The sequence below is a fragment of the Malus domestica genome, chromosome 05 (assembly GCF_042453785.1).
Source record: "Malus domestica chromosome 05, GDT2T_hap1".
In the NCBI taxonomy this organism is placed as follows: domain Eukaryota; kingdom Viridiplantae; phylum Streptophyta; class Magnoliopsida; order Rosales; family Rosaceae; genus Malus; species Malus domestica.
The window spans coordinates 31,165,994-31,184,308 of NC_091665.1; the positions used below are offsets into that span (position 1 = coordinate 31,165,994).

General features: G+C 35.2%; 1 protein-coding gene and 1 long non-coding RNA gene across 15 annotated transcripts; one reads left to right on the forward strand and one right to left on the reverse strand.

Annotated features, from left to right (window-relative positions):
• The first annotated feature begins 3,957 nt into the window (after positions 1 to 3,957).
• LOC103431718 (uncharacterized) lies at positions 3,958 to 12,139 on the forward strand. 12 transcript variants are annotated; one of them, XR_011580615.1, is made up of 10 exons: positions 3,958 to 4,095; positions 4,679 to 4,735; positions 5,020 to 5,102; positions 6,002 to 6,060; positions 7,304 to 7,358; positions 7,512 to 7,600; positions 7,861 to 7,971; positions 8,127 to 8,207; positions 10,986 to 11,046; positions 11,186 to 11,399. It is a non-coding gene; the product is annotated as an uncharacterized lncRNA (long non-coding RNA). The 12 variants fall into 12 exon arrangements; XR_011580610.1 differs by lacking the exon at positions 8,127 to 8,207; XR_011580611.1 differs by lacking the exons at positions 3,958 to 4,095; positions 8,127 to 8,207 and adding an exon at positions 11,934 to 12,139 and having other exon boundaries at positions 4,573 to 4,735; positions 11,186 to 11,258.
• A 662-nt stretch (positions 12,140 to 12,801) lies between these two features.
• On the reverse strand, positions 12,802 to 16,376 carry LOC103409199 (MDIS1-interacting receptor like kinase 2-like). 3 transcript variants are annotated; one of them, XM_070822576.1, is made up of 3 exons: positions 14,644 to 16,331; positions 13,501 to 14,562; positions 12,802 to 13,421 (listed from the first exon to the last, which is right to left on the reverse strand). In XM_070822576.1, the coding sequence occupies exons 1-3, from the start codon at positions 16,250 to 16,252 to the stop codon at positions 13,321 to 13,323; spliced, it is 2,772 nt and encodes a 923-aa protein (XP_070678677.1). In that variant the 5' UTR covers positions 16,253 to 16,331; the 3' UTR covers positions 12,802 to 13,320. The 3 variants fall into 3 exon arrangements, with proteins under 3 accessions (XP_070678677.1, XP_028959338.2, XP_070678678.1); XM_029103505.2 differs by having other exon boundaries at positions 13,501 to 16,376; XM_070822577.1 differs by having other exon boundaries at positions 13,281 to 13,401; positions 13,501 to 16,333.
• Positions 16,377 to 18,315: the final 1,939 nt, after the last annotated feature.

The window sequence follows — 18,315 nt, forward strand, 5'->3', positions numbered from 1 at the left end:
CTTGTACCCTTAATTTTGACTTTCGAATAATCAATCTACAGAATATCTAAATTTCTCTCGTTGGGAGTGCTAATGTCCTTGCGTTATGCGTCAGTTGCATTGGAAAAATTGAAGATTGAAGATGCTTTGCTGTGCTGCTAGTCCTCTTCTTATAGGGGTTCAATACACTAGAGATGACCAAACTTGGACAAAAGTTATAAGTGGGTTTGTTGAAAGTGAATAGAGAAAGAAGATACTTTGCATGAGTGCCTAAATAATTGGACTACTTTCCATATTGTCAATTGGTTTTATAGTGGAACTACAACTTTTTTTTAAGGCTAGTAAGAAAAATGACAAGTCCAATCCAAGTGATATTTTCTTGTAAAGAAATCTGTTACTTTTTCTGTGTGACTTAGGTGTTCATGTAAATCTTCACCCCCTACCTTATATATAGTTTTAATCCTAGTCTTACCATCCCACTCCTACTCAATTCAAGATGCTTTTTTTTTCTTTCTGATTACACATTAATAAATAATGTCATTAACCAATTGTAATTGCAAGTGGTCAATTGTGTTAATGGTTAAGATCTTCTTATTCAACCCACTACGTTTCAGATTCAAACATTTTCCTTTCTTTTAGTGTAGAATATGTAGTGTAGAATATGGTTTGTTATAAAAAAATCCAATTAAAAGAAACTTTAATTCAGATGGCATCACTGGTGGTTTTGATATATACTTGCAATGCAGCATGCACCACTTAAAGGCATGCAAAGAGAAAATAGAATGGGTTGACCTCATGACCTGAGTCGTTCATGGCGGCCTGTCTCTCTCTTTCGTACTTATTCCAAGATCGATGTACAAGATTTCAACGTCGAAATTAACATCTTTCTATCTTTTCTTGATAACTAGTCGAAATTTAAAATTTTTTCGTCGTTTGATGTTTCTGGTAGGTAAAAAGGTTGACTGCGAGAGGTGGAGGCATCTTTTCAGTTTCACTCTTCAGTTTTATTTTCATATTTCTTTTCAACCCTTTTTGGACAATTTTTCTCTTCACTGTCTTGGAAAGTTCTAACATTCCTCCATGCATGCCCTTTGCCATTTGGAAATTTTTTTTGTTCTTTTCTTTCTGGAAAACACTTCTATAAGAATTCTTCAATAACTTCACAAACTAAAATGTTTTATTTTTCTTCATAAGGAGATATTTATAGGAACAAAACTCGAATGTTTTATTTTTCTTCACAAAGAGATACTTATAAGAACCAAACGAAGCAATAATAAGAAATAAATTAAATCAAATCTTTGCCCAAAAGGGAAATCTAACCAAACCAAATCAAATCAAATTTTTAAAATACTTTCCTTTATATTTCTATCATCAAATTCATAACATAGAAATTTTAATCTAATCCTGTTGGATACAATCCTGAATGTTAGTCTTAATATCTATTTTACGTGCATTGATCAACATTCACACTTGTTCTTAATGATGGTTGTAATTTGGTTTTTATTTTTACACTAGAGCTAGAAGACTCCGCTTCATGTTGATTATATATTCTTATAAATGAACTATTAAGATTTATGCCTTAAAAATGACTCTTTTAGTGTGATATCTTGCTTTACTTCTAGTTCAATTTCTCCTCCTTGGTCACTCCAAGCTCGTGGGAAAAATTGTAATTTGTGGTTGCCGAACATAGTTTTCTGTTTTTTCTCATACATTTCGAAAATGGAATACAATTGCTGACAAATTAGCCAATTTAGGGTTTCTCTTGTCTTCACTTGTTTGGCATATTGCTCCTCCTACATAGATTCTTCCTTTTCTGCATTTAGATTTGTTGGGCTTGCCAACCTACAAGTTTGTCAGCCATTCATAATGTGTGAATTTCTTTTTCACCTAACCCTTTTGGACATGCCTTTTATCTAAAGGGATCCCCAATTTTTGATAGAATTGGGGACTAGTTGTGGGGTTCACTTTACATCGAATTTCAACGATCTAAACCGTCTATCTTTCAAGTTGCACTTCATAGATCATCTTTGCAAAATATTAGACAAATCGAAATTGTTTGATGCAGTTCAAAGAAATTGACGAACACTATATTCTAATATATTGTAAAAAACATTAAAATTTCATCAGGACAATCAAATTGGAAATAGTTTCGAATTCAATTGAGTTTTTGCAAAGATGATCTATGAATGAAAACTTGAAAACTAAACGGTTCCGATCATTAAAGTTTAATGTAGAATAGGCCCCATAACTAGTCCCTATTTTTATAAGGAATATGTCATTTTGGATATTTTTTGTTTGTTTGTTTTTGTTTTGTAACTTGTCTTGCAAGTTCTTACCTTTTAGGTTTTACTAGCAATGGTGCCCCGATTGATGTTGCAGGCATGAAACAAAACATGTTCAAATGCATTCTTAAGCAGTATCAATTTGAATGCAATTTACAAAGCATAGGTTGCATCATACCTTGTACTTTGTCCAAGGTGGAATTATTTTGTGATAAGGTACTGGAACAAAGTTTAGACCTGTTATACAACAATATTTCAATCAAATGAACGAATGTAGAAATGTTGAAACAAATTAGTAACATAAACTGTGCATGAACATGTTAGTCTATGTTCATTTTTTTTATATAATTGTTTTTGTGTTTTTATATAGGTTCAAATTTTTTTGCTAAACACGGATTACATAATGTTTGTTAAGATTATCTAGATCATGAGGAGTGGCAGCGTACCTTGTAATTTTTGCAAGGTTGAGATGTAGAATATCAATAGCGATGTAAAACTGTTGTAACGCATTTGAAAAATTATAGCGAAAGGTGTAATTGTAATCCGTTTGTGGAAAGACAGGGGATGGTACTATGAGGAGGCGCTGAGAGAGATTGGATGGAATGGAGTTGTGGAGGTGATAGAAGCAAAGCGGGAGGATCATGTTTACCATTTGTCCGATCCTATCTGTGAGAATGCCGTGTGTTGAAAAACGGCCACTAGATCTTGTTCTTTAATGTAACCAACGACAATAGACTAAACTAGCAAATATAGAAAAACTTATAAACACATAAGAATTATACTGGTTCGGCAGAACTTTTGCCTACGTCCAGTTGTGATTTCTCTAGGTAGAGAAATCACCGCTCCTTTGACTAATAATAGAGATTACAGAACTTTTGCAAGCCCTAGAACTAATCTCTTTCACTTGTCTCGGCTGTCATAGTTTTCTCTCTAAAAAATTAAGCATTGCCACACCCTATTTATATGCATAGGGTAGGCTTACATGTCCCAAGGCTGATGAATTCCTATTTCTAAGTGGACTAGGAAATTACACTTATCCATATCCAAATAGACTTCTAGAAATCCAAACCGAAATTGAATAAGGAAAACTGAAATTCTTTCCTAATCCATCTAGGACAAGAATTGGTTACCTCTAATTTTCCTAAAACAATCCTAAACCAATTAGGACATATTCACGAGCCAAAATCCTAACACTGTGGCCATGCAGAAAAAGATAATCTCGTTCTTGAACTAGTGTTTGTGGTTTTTCCTTTGTTGTAATCCGTTTTATGACTTGTACTGCAACCTACTAAATTTCTATGTTTATGAGCTTTATGTATGTTTTTTTTAACAATATTTCTCATAATCTCGATTAATTTTTCGGTTACCATTGAAAGATCATCCATGAAAAAATTCACTGAAAGCAAAACCGTTTAGTTATCTAATTGTCCATGACAATTAAATAGACAAGACAGATCTATCAATACTGTATATACAAATTTATGTTTAAATATTAAATTTGAACATATGAAATTTGGTGAAAATTGTAACATTCGTTGATTATTTACAGAATGGTGTGTAGGATCCTTATAAACTGGACGCAATGAGAATGCAACAATATAAATCCTAGAAAATAAACAGTGTTTTGGAGTGGATTTCACTTTATTTACACAATTGCCACCAACCCATCGGTGCCATACAGATTGGAAATTTCTTTCCCACTTTTTCTCTCCCGACTCTCTCACTGCCATTTTCTCTCACGCCCGCTCACCATCTCACTCCGGGCAATACATGCATGAACTCGATGAGAAGGCACCATCTCTTATCTGCAAAGCGAAGAAGAACTCAGCAGATTGTATGTCACTCCTCCCCAATATTTTCTGTATGTTTTCTTCAATTATTTGTTTTTGGGTTTGTTTCTTTCCAGAAATAAGAAGAAAGAAACAGGAATAATATAATATTGGACAGTTAATTATTTATCTTGGAGTGTTATATTTATTCAAGGCATCCAAGAGAATTAGGTACTTAATTGATTGATTACCTGATTGAATTTCTTTGATTTCTCCGAAAGAATTTGTTTTTTTTTTCCTGGGGCTTTGGATGTTTTCTTGAATTTTACCACTTTGGTCGTGGCTTCCACTCAAATTTTCATTTAATTTAATTTTTTGGGTAGAAAAATGACCAAAAGCAGCTTCAAGCAAGCACATGAGTTTGGTAAGCTTTGGTGTTCATGTGCTGAATTTGTTTATGCTTTGTGTATAGTCTACTCAATTTATATCAGTTTCAGAATTTATAATTGTGATGTTTATATGTCTACGGAGTCAGTTGCATAATTGTGCGGCATCTTTTATATGCAAAGAAGAGACGTGCTGAGTCTCACTCCGGCATTCAGCCCTCAGTTCCTCTCATGATCTCTCACACCCTCTCTTTAATTTCAGAACAATATGAAGCAGCTCGAGCTCTCTGTGCATTGAATCAATGGCAGTCATTTAGAGGTGATTTTTCTTTGCCTTTTTGTTGGGTTAGTGGATTATTAGCTTAATTTGGGTAGTGAAGGTTCCGTTTTGGCTTAATTTCGATTTTCAACTCTAATAAAATATTGGGTTTTAGGGATTTCTTCTTAGTGATCATCTTCATATTCGATTGGTGATTTGGCGTGTGGATTGTCTACTTCTTTGATGAAAACGCTCACCGTTGGGACTAATATAGGTTTCTCATATTTTCTTGCACCATTTGTGTGGGATTTAATTTTCCTTTTCTGGGTTTTCTTATACTCAAGGTACAATTTACATTCTGGAATTCATGATTCAATTGGAAACCACAATGACATATCAACGTGTGTTGGATATTCATACGAAACAAGTAAGCTCTTATTTACCATTCCGCTTTCATTGACATTGGATTCTGATTTACCTTCTAAATGCAGATTTTGAACTTTACACAAGTTGTAGTTTTGTCTTTTCAAATTTCAGCAGATATTAGGAAAAACATAAACATAAAACCAATTGTTCGTTAGGAAATATATCTAGCACGGATATGAGTAATGTTTTTTCAGTTTCAATTTCCATTAAATTAAAGATTTTATGCATAATATTTCATAAAGTTCAGAATTGCTAACCGCAGTATATGATCGTTATAGTGGAAACCAGTGAACTTATAGGCTTAATGGGCTTACAATAAGCTAATAGTGCTATATTTTCCCTCGCCCTATATGTAGTTTAATATAATTGAACAAGTCCAAAGAGAATGATCAGAATGAAGGTTCGTATTAGATCCGATGTGCTTCCTCTTTCTATGCATTTTGGTTCAAATTAGGGTTTTAGGTCGAAACCCGAAACAAAAAGAGAATAAAATTTGAAGGATCTTCGGATTTTGTGTTTGGATGAGATGAAAAGATGAGAAATTTGTTAAGAAAAGTTGGTTGTGGTGAAATTTCATTCTTTAAAATCCATCAGATTATGCTTAAATTGTTAAATGTAGTTGTTATTGTTAGCTAATTCATATTTTTAGTCTTAAATTAAATTTATTGTTTCCCTTGCTTGCTTATACTTGCAACTACCTATCCTGGAAGTTTCAATAACAGCATCGCTGGCCAGCAGGATTTGAAACCTTTACCTTGAACCATTTCTTATCATAATTCATGGGTTGCTAGCGCAAATATAGTGCAATCTAATGTTTTGATGCATACTTGATTTGGTCTCAAATGCGATATGTTGTAATTCTTTCTAATTTCATTGTTTACCTATCTTTGTGTGGATCAGGCAGTACTAGAAACAGTTGCAAGAGTAAAGTCGAAGAAAAATTAGACGAAAGATGAAAAGTACATGCTTCTAACTTAAATTCAGTACAGTTTTTCATATATTCTCTGACAATGCCTTCATAATATCAAATTTTAAATCAAAATATCCAGTGCTGCAACTAGACTTGATGTAAACTTACTGGCTCATTACAGTTTTGTTAAGTTCATTTGTCTTCTCCTAACAAAAAATGCTGATTTTGAACTCATCTACTGGTTTCATTCTAGATTAATATCAGATTTAGTGGTCGTTATTGTATCTGCAACCTGTGGTGGCATTGCCTTTGCTTGCGCTGGACAACCGACCTGATACATACATTCATAAGTACATACGCGTGTACATATATTTCCAAACTTATTGAACTTATAGAGAAAACTTAATGCTATGATCTTACTGAATGTTCATATTCTGCTTCCTTCATACCAAAACTTGACATGTTATTAGTGAATATTTGCTAGCTGGATCCATTATGGACCTTGGAGGTTTCAACTTCGTCAGTGAAATGGTTCAAATATGTTTTACCCTGCACTTTTATTATCCAAGAAGAAATTCTTCAAATCCAAAAGTGTGCGTATATATATTCAGGGTATGGTTGCTTCCTCCTCCAAAACCAAAAGTGTACTTATATATATAAGCAACAGGAAGAATTGCTCAGATACCTGTAAGTGAGGCTTTTTTAGGTTGTATTATAAATGCATTGGCTAAACCTATTGATGGTTGGGGTGAATTGCCACATATGAAATTGAGCACAATTTTGCATAGCCCACTTGTTTCTCGAGAAGAGATGAGAAACATGCTCAATTTTCATGCCTTTGATGTTTTGGTTCTTTCTGAACCTAGAATTAGTGTATCCAAAGCTTTGGACGTTGTCAAGACTTTGGGCTTTTCTGGTAGCTTCATAGTTGATGCAGTGGGTTTTTCTGGGGGTTTTTACACTACTAATTTGTTAGTACTAGGGAAATAGTTGATTTTTCTACGTGTATATATATATATATATATATATATATATATATATATATATATATATGGGTTCGATTACAAAATTCTGTAGATTGAAAATGATACTTTATGTTGTCATTTACTTGGTACAAGAAGATGTTTTATTTTGAAAATGAAGGGTGCACCATACTTGGAACAAAATTCTTCAGACTGTTGGGGTGTGCCTATGGATGCTAACTTGGTTCTTAGAGACTGTTTTGCATTGCTTCTTTTGTTACTACGTTATATGATATGGAGGACATAATTTTTTTATTTATCATTTTGAAGGTTTTCTGGACCCCTGATTTTTGAACGTGCAAGTCATCAAGAGAAAATCCAGAATGTAAGCTCGGCTCAAGAAGGTTTATATTTTTGCAAGTCCATTTTTCTTTTGCTAATGTCAATTATTTGTCTCTCAAAGGGAAAGATACCTGACATATGACGTTTCTTTCAATCGTTTTGCCTTTTTTGTTTACTGAGAAACTTATGAAATTAGGAGGAAGGTTATGTTCTTCTATGTCGTTAGTCTATGGCAAGTGAATTGGGATCGGTCTTGAAGAGCTCTGCATGTTTACCGTTTCCTAGGTACGGTGTTCATCAATCTCAACTTTTAATTTATTTCTCATTTTTTATTTATTTTTTATTTTTTATAGTTTTGGGTTTGTAAAAACCCTCCATTGAATCGGGTGCTGGTATGGTCCCTTACAGGAGAAAAAAGTTTTATTGTTTTCCTTAAAATTTTAGTTTTTGTTAATTTTTTTTTTCCACAAAGGAACTTAGGTGGTAGCTGTATTACTAATTAGCTACAGAAGTTATATATTCTTATGAGTATGGTATGGATGCAGGTTTGCTATGTTGCTTTTTGGGATGAAATTACTTTAAATACAGAGGAAAAATTGATTGATATTGGGTTTTACGCAGAAATCTAAACACTTTGTTGCTGAAGGCGCTACGAGGTATGCAGACTGTTGGGAGATTTGGACATTATATTCTCTATCTGCTGCTATTTTATTACTTTTTTTTTTCTTGGAATTACAGTACAAGTATATAAATGTATGAACACTTTGGGTCGTAGATGTGGTGAGCTATACACGAATCATTTGAGATGCAGGGCTATTATAATCAAATTAGATGTGGCGAGCCATACACGAATCATTTGAGATGCAGGGCTATTATAATTGAATTAGATGTGGTGAGCCATACACGAATCATTCAAAATTTCTGGACTTTTTTGTTTTTATATATGCCGTTTGGCTATAAAATTTGTGATTACATGCCCAGATAAAATTTCACATCGAGATTTCAAACATTGTACTGCATCATGGATAAGAACAAAAATTGACCTTCTAAAACATATGTAAAGTTATAGTTTCCGGATACAAACTGTCCAGGTAAATAAAATCTTTTACTGTCAAGTCTTAGTAATTCTAGTATAACTAAGTAATGTCTTTTTCTGGTTTTGTCTGCCATGTGTGTTATGATGTGTTCTAGCTAATGGACTATCTAAAAATGTTATGGTTTTCATAGCGGTATTTACGCAGTCTTTCTCTCTCAACTGGGTTTTCTCTGTCGTTGGCCCAATTCATTCTGCAGCAGATTGTTCGACAAGTTGGTAGGGCAAATTGTACTTTGCTCTGCATATGAGCAATGTCTAAGTTTTACCTATTTTGATAATGCTTGGTTTGTACTTCTTGATTTTTAATTTGGTTTTTGTGTATTGAGTTGGATAGACAGTTCATAGGTTTTGTTCCATATTTATTCGGAGAAGAAAAATACAAAGAGGACAACACAATAACCCTAGCACGATTATGTATGGATTGAATTAAATCTATTAAAGAATTATATTTTGGGTGTGTTGTTAGGAAGAAACATCTACACTCCAAATCTTTATGAATTTGACTCCTTATAAAATAGGTTAATTGTATGCGTTACTTCTTTTAGCACTAAATCTTTTGTTAAATTTCATTTTTGTTTAGTTTTTGACTTTCCTTTGGGAGGACTTTTAATTAAGCATGCATCTTTGGTGTAATACAATTATATTCTTGAGGTTTGGATTTTTTACTCTTACTTTTCTGCCCATTATGATCTAACGGAAGACGTGGCATAGAATCGAGCACAATGGCGTTCTAGGCTTCATACAGTTGACCCCACTTAGTGGGAAATGCTTTGTTGTTGTTGTTGTACTTTTATGTCCATTATATGTTTGAGCATCTATCTTTTGGCTTATTATCAATGAAAAATTATTATACGAGGATTTTGACTATTGACTTATCAATGGTATATTTATTAGAAAACTAGATTAACATCCTTTCACAAAATTCAATTTTAAAAAAAACCGAGTGTAAGATCTAATATTTAATTTTGATCCTTTGACTTTATATTCAACTCAGCAACTTTCCATATAGGAGTTAAATAGTCAATTAATTAAAAGAATTATTTTTGTTTGTTCCTAAATCGCCCTTTTCCTATGATTTAGCTAATAAATATTGACTATTAGGCCTTTGAGCTTTCATGTTTATTTTGAAATCAATAAAAACAAATATTTTTACTAAATGTCTATACGGGTTGCACAATCAGGTCTCATTTATGAAGAGGAACATGTCCAACTCACATACACACTTCTCCTTTATATTATCTCTTATCTCTCTCAATTGTATATTCTCATGATTCGTATGTTTCTTGCATTATGGAAAAGCTAAGGCTAGCAAATCTATTTTTTACTTATGAATTGTGTTTATTCGTGTATGATAATTTTTTGTCTATGGAGATTGACAAGTACGTATTTTTAAATCTATGATTTGTGTACTGATATGAAGATACATGGAGTAAAGTTTGCATACCGAAATTACGTACCTATGTTTATGCCCTTATACTTCCGTACCTATGTCTATGCATTTATACTTCCGTACCTATGTTTATGCCCTTATATTCTGTACCTATGCCTATGCACTTATACTTCCGTACCTATGCCTATGCACTTATACGCTTATACTTCCGTACCTACGCCTATGCACTTATACTTCCGTACCTATGCCTTTGCACTTATACTTCCGTACCCATGTATAGCACTTTGTTAATGTACTTAAAAATTTTTATGGGTGTTCTTCTTTTTTCTTATGGAGATGGGAATTGTGTTAGTGATGATGTTTTGCTTTTCTTTTTTAATGTATTTTTGTCATATCTTTCACTATTATGTTCACAATTAATCAATATAAAAAATTTCATTTATTTTCTTGCACCTATTAGTACTTTCCAAAAATTTTAAAATTTTAGAATTTTGATTTAAGTGTATAAATGGGAGATTTGAGTGTGAAAGTCAATTTCCAATTTTTAGCCTTAATTATTAATTGAATATGTGGATGGCAAGTTTGTAAATAGTATATGTGATAAAGGCAATTAAATATGACATGGCGTTAAGATTTTAAAATAGGGACTTAAATTGGATAGAGAAAACCATGCAGGTTATAATCTAAAAGTAATCTTATTTAGGTCCTAAAATCTAAAAGCCCCTATATTTATTAAGGTTAGTTTAAGAGAGAATAAAAGATTTGTTTTCACAGATGAAATTAATCAAATGTCCCAGGCTCTACAGTTCAATTCTCTCGGTATGCACTATGGACATTATTCAAGAAATTGATGGTTGTTTTAGCATAGTGAGATTGCTGTTGTGTTGTACGGTTGAAGGATTATGCCTTTAGTTTTCTCTTTCATCAGTTCAATGCTAGAAATTGCAGTTATCTTGACACTATATGCTGCGAGTATCTTGACACACTATAATAGGTCTTCTTTTTGGCAAGTTTGTGTTTCTTATTCGCATTCATGATTCTGTAATCATTTACATTTGCTTTTACATGATATCTCATAAATTGGATGTGAATATATTTATTGTATTTTAACCTTTTTAGCCAAGCAAATGATTTGATTGATAACTTAAAGTCGATTTCTTTTTCTTTATGTCTACATATTACAGGGGCAACGAGGATGGGGGTTGAAGTCGAACGCTTGCATGGGACAGATTCCAAGATTATTCAGTAAGTCACTGATTTAAGTCAGATTAAACTGCCTTCATTTCTTTTTGTGTCCATGGTCTAATTTTACTTGGATGATTTAATTCTATGGGATGATTTATACTGCGTTTTTTTTCCATTTTGTATTTTAAATACGTTTAAGGTTGACGGAGTCAGCGATGGAATTCTGGATGCCGAAAAGAAGAAGCCTAGTATTGTTTCTTCTTTCTTTTTGAGTGAGCATCTCTTTCTTTTCTTCTAATTTTGCTTCTTTCTTTTTGTTGTCGAATGTTTCAAAATTTCAACTCACAAGTTCGTGTACATTGTTGAGGAGTGTATTTTGCCATTACTAGGCCATTATTCTGTCTTTTCAGTAATTGTTTCTTTATTTTTTTTCGTATTATTTCTTGCAAAACCTAATCATCATAGCAAAGCTTTTTCAAACAAATTTTTTTAAATGTGTTGTGAAATGAATGATGCAATAAAAAAATACAATGCGAGTATCTTTGCACACTATAATTGGTTTTCTTTTTGCCAAGTTTGTGTTTCTCATTCGCATTCATGATTCCATTATCATTTACATTTGCTTCTGCATGATTTCTCATAAATTGGATATCATTGTATTTTAACTATTTTAGCAAAGCAAATGATTTCATTGAACAACAGATGCATCAATTACATGCTGCAAGTGTACAATGGCGAAGGCATTACGGTGCCTTCAAATGATCGCTTTTTTTTTTTTTTTTGGTTTTTGACAGATTACATTAAATTTTATTATTGTTTATATGATGAAGTTCTCGATTAAGAGCAGCTGCACCTGCATTTTTGTTCAAGACTAGCAACTGTAATAGTACAATGTGGCAGATTCTCTTATTTATGTCTGGATGCGAACGGTTTTTTGTATCATATAGGAAAGATGAAAAGAAAATATGAGATGATATTGAAGAAAGCCTTGCAAAGTGTATGCCTGCTTAATTTAGATACCACAACTTCGGTTATTGTTTAGGTGAGGTGTTCTGTTTGTGTGAAAATCTTTGAGTCTCAAATATTTTAAGCATTGTGTCATCAACTTGAGATGGTTGTAAAGCAGTGCATGTAGCGTTGAAGTCATTTACTTAACATGCGTATTTGTTTCATTCGAACTGAAGTCATTTACTTAACATGCGTATTTGTTTCATTCGAACTAAACTTGCAGTGTCCATATTTATGCCAAGGATAAGTCTAAGACCCTTGAAGCCTCATTACTCTTTGTTAGGATTTCTGTTACAAAATTAGGGAGGGATCCTGTCCATTTATGCTTCTATTTAGTAAGATTGGGGCGGTAAAGATTTCTAGGGTGTTTTTTGGGTTGTTTTCGAACTGCATTCATTTCTTGCAAGACGACATTAAGAGGCATTTTTTCAGTCACACATTATGGCAGCACTTCGTTTTGATTTGTAGACAAACTATATGCTTGATTACTTGAAACTATGAGTACAATATTGAGGACACAATACGATCTGCAAATGAATGTTTCTTATAGCATGCATATCCATGCATAGCAAGCAAAGTATTACTTCATTGGTTCTTACGTATTGTACCATCATGTCAGTTACTTTGTGTAGAAATTATTCATGCATGTTCCGAGTCCCGACAAATACATTCAATCTCCGCAGCAAAGTACGGGCACATTTTCTAGTGGTCCCTAACTACAGCTATGTAAATCGTTGATAGAGAGATAATTACAATCACAATATCAATTACGACAAATAGGAAAATCAAACCAAAAAAGAAAGTATCTCGACAGAACACTTGTGTGTAATTGGTTATTTATGCAAGTACGAATTCCACATTACTAAACACAATTTGCAACACTCTGTAGTAATCAGGATGGTGCAGATATCAATTACATGTTTATGAAGTTTGTTGTAAACATCAAGAAAAAAAATTAAAAAAAATAAAATTCCACAACTTCACCTTATTTGATAGATTGCTTGTAGCAAGAATTCTAATGTGAAGTTGGAGCTGCATGTTCTCTATTTTCTTCTAGTTTTGAAGGGCCGATAGCTTGTTGATGGTAAGCATACCAAATGGCTCAGGAAGACAAGAAAGACTGAGCTGATAAATTCTGCGACACAAAATGCATTGTCGGACGCAACCCAGGACGCGTCCGTATACAAGCCAATGCTATATTCATTACAAGCACCACTGCCTTTGCCAATTCATTGGCTGGAGGCTCTAGTCGTTGATCTAACACATCTTTCAGAAGCAAGTCTGCATTTCCTTTCATTGACGTTGATGATTCTGATAGTTGGGATTCTAGGATATCCCCAGGGTGCCTTCCATCATGACTTCTAGTGCCACCACTCCGAAGCTATAAACATCACACTTGTCCGTCACCTGCATAATATATGCAAGCTCTGCGTTTAAAGAGAACAAAATATGTCAACTCTACAAAAGATAGTACAAAGTTGCACAACATTAAAAATTTTACATTACCTGGGGCCATGTATCCTAGTGAACCAACAATGTTGGTCCAGTTGGATGAATCAATACTCAACAGTCTTGCTGTTCCAAAATCTGAGAGTCGGGGCTCGAAATCTTGCTCGAGCAATACATTATTGACAGTTACATCACGATGCACAATTGGTGGTGAGCAGTCATGGTGCAGGTAAGAAAGCGCACGAGCAAGTCCTTGCACAATTTTTACCCTTGATGGCCAGCCAAGTTCAGTAACCCCTTCTACCCCATACAATGCTTTTCCGAGGCTGCCTCTCTCTAAGTATTCATAAAGCAAGAATATGCAACCCTTCCTTGTAGAGAAGCCATATAGCCTTATGACGTTTCGATGTCGGATAGTTGTCAAAGTTCGGATTTCATTCTGAAAACTTTGAAGATTGATCGCTGGAACGTCATTAGAGTCGTCCGTGTTAAGCCTCTTAACTGCAATAACTTGGCCTGATTGGAGCTCTGCCTTGTAAACCTTTCCAAAACCTCCTTCGCCAATGCAATATTTCTCATGAAAGTCATCTACAGCCTTCACAACTTCTGCAAACGTAAATTTTACTTCCTCTTGCAATATCATTGCTTCAAAACTCTCGAAGTTTTGAGAAGTTTTGATTACCTGAGGCCGGATCGTGGACCTCTTACGAAACATAAGAAACAGAGCAGCAATGGAAATTGCACCTACTGTGAAACCCATAAAGGAATAAAGGAAAACAGATACCATATTCTTCTGAGCACTTTTGGAATTTGTACTGGAGGACTTACATTCAGTTGGTCCCTCTGCACTCCACAAGCCATGGTTACCAACAAACGCACTTGTTGGCACCTTATTGAAAATGCCACAAGTTGGGAATGGCCCTGTTAAGTTGTTATACGAAAAGTCATACATACTTATATTTAGAGTCAACAGGTCAGCTAATGCTGATTGAATTTCGCCTGAGAGATGATTGTGTGAGGCATTGAAAACGTCTAATTCTGCGAGCATGCGCAATTCTGATGGTATTGCACCCGATAGTGAATTGCTGCTGAGATTCAAGAAGTACAAACCTGTTAAACCTACGGCAAGAAACAGAAAAATTGGTATTACCCCTGTCAAATTGTTATTAGACAATGAAAGAAGCTTGAGGTCCAACATACCTGAAATTCGTGGGATCACTCCTGTGAAGTTGTTAGCGGACAAATCCAGTCTCTGAAGGCGAGATAAATTGCCTAGACTCTGAGGAATCTCTCCTGTCAAGTGGTTATTGGACAAATAGAGTTGCTGAAGCTGAGTCAATTTGCCTAGACTCTGAGGAATCTCTCCTGTCAAGTGGTTATCGGACAAATAGAGTTGCTGAAGCTGAGTCAATTTGCCTAGACTCTGAGGAATCTCTCCTGTCAAGTGGTTATCGGACAAATAGAGTTGCTGAAGCTGAGTCAATTTGCCTAGACTCTGAGGAATCTCTCCTGTCAAGTGGTTATCAGACAAATAGAGTTGCTGAAGCTGAGTCAATTTGCCTAGACTCTGTGGAATCTCTCCTGTCAAGTGGTTATCGTCCAAATAGAGTCCCCAAAGCTGAGTCAATTTGCCTAGACTCTGAGGAATCTCTCCTGTCAAGTGGTTATCGGACAAATGGAGATAATAAAGCTGAGTCAATTTGCCTAGACTCTGAGGAATCTCTCCTGTCATGTGGTTATCGGACAAATAGAGTCCCCTAAGCTGAGTCAATTTGCCGAGACTTTGAGGAATCTCTCCTGTCAATTGGTTATAGGACAAAAAGAGTCCCTGAAGCTGAGTCAATTTGCCTAGACTATGAGGAATCTCTCCTCTCAAGTGGTTCTGATCCAAATAGAGTCCCTGAAGCTGAGATAAATTGCCTAGACAATGAGGAATCTCTCCGCTGAATTTGTTGGAGTAAAGGCTTAGATACTGCAATTGTCTCAACTGCCCAGTTTCTACTGAAATGGTTCCACTGAAGCTATTGTGGTGAAGGTTCAAAGAGACCAATTCCGTCCAATTGGAGGCAAGAGAAAGAAGGATTTGACCAATAAATCGATTATTATGTAAATCCAATTGAACGAGGCTTTTCAGATTGGACAAGGACAGAGGCAGTTCCCCGTTGAGGTTATTGGAAGACAGGGACAAGTGGGTGAGGTTTGTACAAAGACCAAGCTCAGAAGGAATTGAAGAGTTTATGGAGTTGTATGAAAGATCAAGGAACTGGAGCTCCCTGAGTTTGCCTATAGAGGGTGGAATTTTCCCTTCCAGAAGATTCCAACTCAGGTCAATATGTTGAAGACCAGAAATCAAACCGATATTGTCCGGAATTGGGCCAGAGAATCCGTTATAACTGCTGTACAAAGAGTTGTTGTTGAAGTCCAAAGTTATGAGGCTGGAGAGATTTCCAATGGCAGATGGTATAGGCCCTCGGAAATAGTTGCCACTCAGGTTGAAGTGGGTAAGATTCGGAAATAGAGAAAAATCGAAAAGAGCGAGTGTTCCAGTAATTTGCATATTGGAGAGGTCTATTTTGGAGACTGTATTGGTTTTGGTGCAGGCAATGGCAGTCCAGTTGCAGAGGCTGCTGAGGTTGGTGAGGGACCATGAATTGAGTAGCGAAGGTGGCCATGATGATGAAGAAAAGTCGTCCTTCCATTTGATGAGTGATTTTGCTTGTTTTCCTGGAGATATTGATGTCGTTTTGATCAGTGGCAATGCGAACAGCAGCAGGAGCATATAATGAAATGTCATGGTTTTGAGTTGCATGATGATCTGTTATTTTTTGGTGGAGTATTTCCCTTTGTCCAAGGCACAAATAAATCGGAGCTAATAACAACTTTGAGGTGCATGCAGACTTTATAATCCTTTCTTTACGCTTGGAATTTCGCACATGACCATTAAAGTACGCGTAATGCTTTTAATCTTCTGTTGCCTCTGACTTCCAATAAGCTCAATGGATTGCCGCTGCCGGGCCCGCCGAAAGCTTCATTGGGTCAGCCGTTCCGAGAAGCTACCAGAAAGTACAAGTTTTTTTGAATTTCCTTTGTTTTTTTGGTTGCAAGGTTTTTCTATTTTTCATTTACTTTTTATTATATGCATACGTTTGTGGTTCCTGAATTTTGAATTTCCATGGGTATTTGGCAAATTTGTCCATTCGTTAGCCAATTGGCTAATTTTGTCGAGTGAAAGTGTTTACAAATTTTTCCATTTGAATTTCTAGTTAATTAATCTGATTAATTGTTACTTGATTTTGCAAATGTTTTGGTAAATACGTGATCAAGGCATTGGTCACATCAAGTCATGATGTTTGTCGTGTTTGCTTGTGACAATGCCGTAACCCACACGCAGCTAGAATTAAACTCTGCTAAAATGACTTGATGTGCCATATCCTTTAGCCGTCCACCTAAGAAATTTTCAAAAACTAAGACATCTTTGAACTTTGTTCAGTCTGCGCAAATAGATGGGGCCGCGGGAAGACTAGACCGCGTCAATCAACGTTAGCACCACACATCTCCAAGCGTAAAGAAAGGTTTAGGAACTCTGCACCTCCGAAATTTCACCTAGTTTAGATTTATTTCGGAACTAAAAGAATCTGTTAACGGGTGCGTTTGGTACGCAGACGGAACGGGACGGGACGGAACGAATGTGTAATTTTTGAAAAAGACATGGGGTATATTTGTCTTAAAATGGTAAAACAGTGTGTTCCACAGACGTGGAACAAACCCGTTCCAGGGGGAGGTGGGACCCAAAAACACCCAAAATCTGTCCCGTGGAACAACCCGTTCCACCCATTTTTTGGCGCACCAAACGCGGGACGGAACGCCTCGTCCCGTTCCGTCCCGTCCCGTCCCACGTACCAAACGCACCCGGTTAACTGAATATAACAAACCATGAGTTCTACATGAGCATTTCTTCAATATGAAACCTAAAACTAAGCAGCATTCTCAGTGGGGAGCTGCCACTGTCCTTGTTCTACATGAGATTTAGTTACCGACCTCACGTACTTGTTCCTTGGCTTCCAATTTTCTTAGTGGGGAGCTGCCACTGCCCTTGTCCAATCTGAGCAGCATTCTCCAGTTGGATTTCTGCGATAATGTATTTACGGATCCAATCTTGCCTTCCGTGATCTCCAATTGGAGTCTAGTTGTCAACTAAAAATTGATACCCAAAGCTTTGTTGCGGGATTATAAATTTTAAGAAAAATTATGCCATAGACAATTAATATTATTCACATTAGAAATGTTAGAAGATTTTAACAAACAAAAGATTTAATCGATACGGTCCACATACAAACAATCATGGAACTTTTGTCTCTACATAAAATAAAAAATTAAAAATTAAAATTAAAATCGAAAAAGCAACCTAGACAAGGGAAAAAATCAAAGTTCACTGAAGCACCTAAAGTTTCTGTCCAGTACTCTTGATTGTCAAGAAAGCAACCTAGACAAGAAAAAAATATGAAATATTAAAATACATGCAATTAATTCATACATCAACAGGTTTATACTATAAAAAAATTATAAAAAAAAAAAGGATAAAGTATGGTTACATAGTTTGTTTTTGGTGGAAAAAATCTGATTTTATACCAGTTAGAGAGGACTTTTTTCAGTGATTTAATAGTCTCTTGTTTAGGTCAGTGCATTCTAATATTGTAAATGTAAGTATTGAGATTTTATGTGTTATGTATTGTGTTTCTCGTGTTTACATGTGACACATTTTCAAACCTCAACCCACACGCTAGACGCTGACGACTGATATTTATTCGTCAACTCCACACTTGACCAAGACATCCTTTCACAGTCCACGCACTCTAGGTGTTCGATCGAAAG

Coding starts and splice junctions, on each gene's coding strand:
- LOC103409199 (XM_029103505.2), bottom strand. CDS start 16,252: ATGCAACTCAAAACCATGACATTTCATTATATGCTCCTGCTGCTGTTC. Junction 13,422..13,500: donor ACTAGGATACATGGCCCCAG/GTAATGTAAAAT, acceptor CTTTAAACGCAG/AGCTTGCATATATTATGCAG.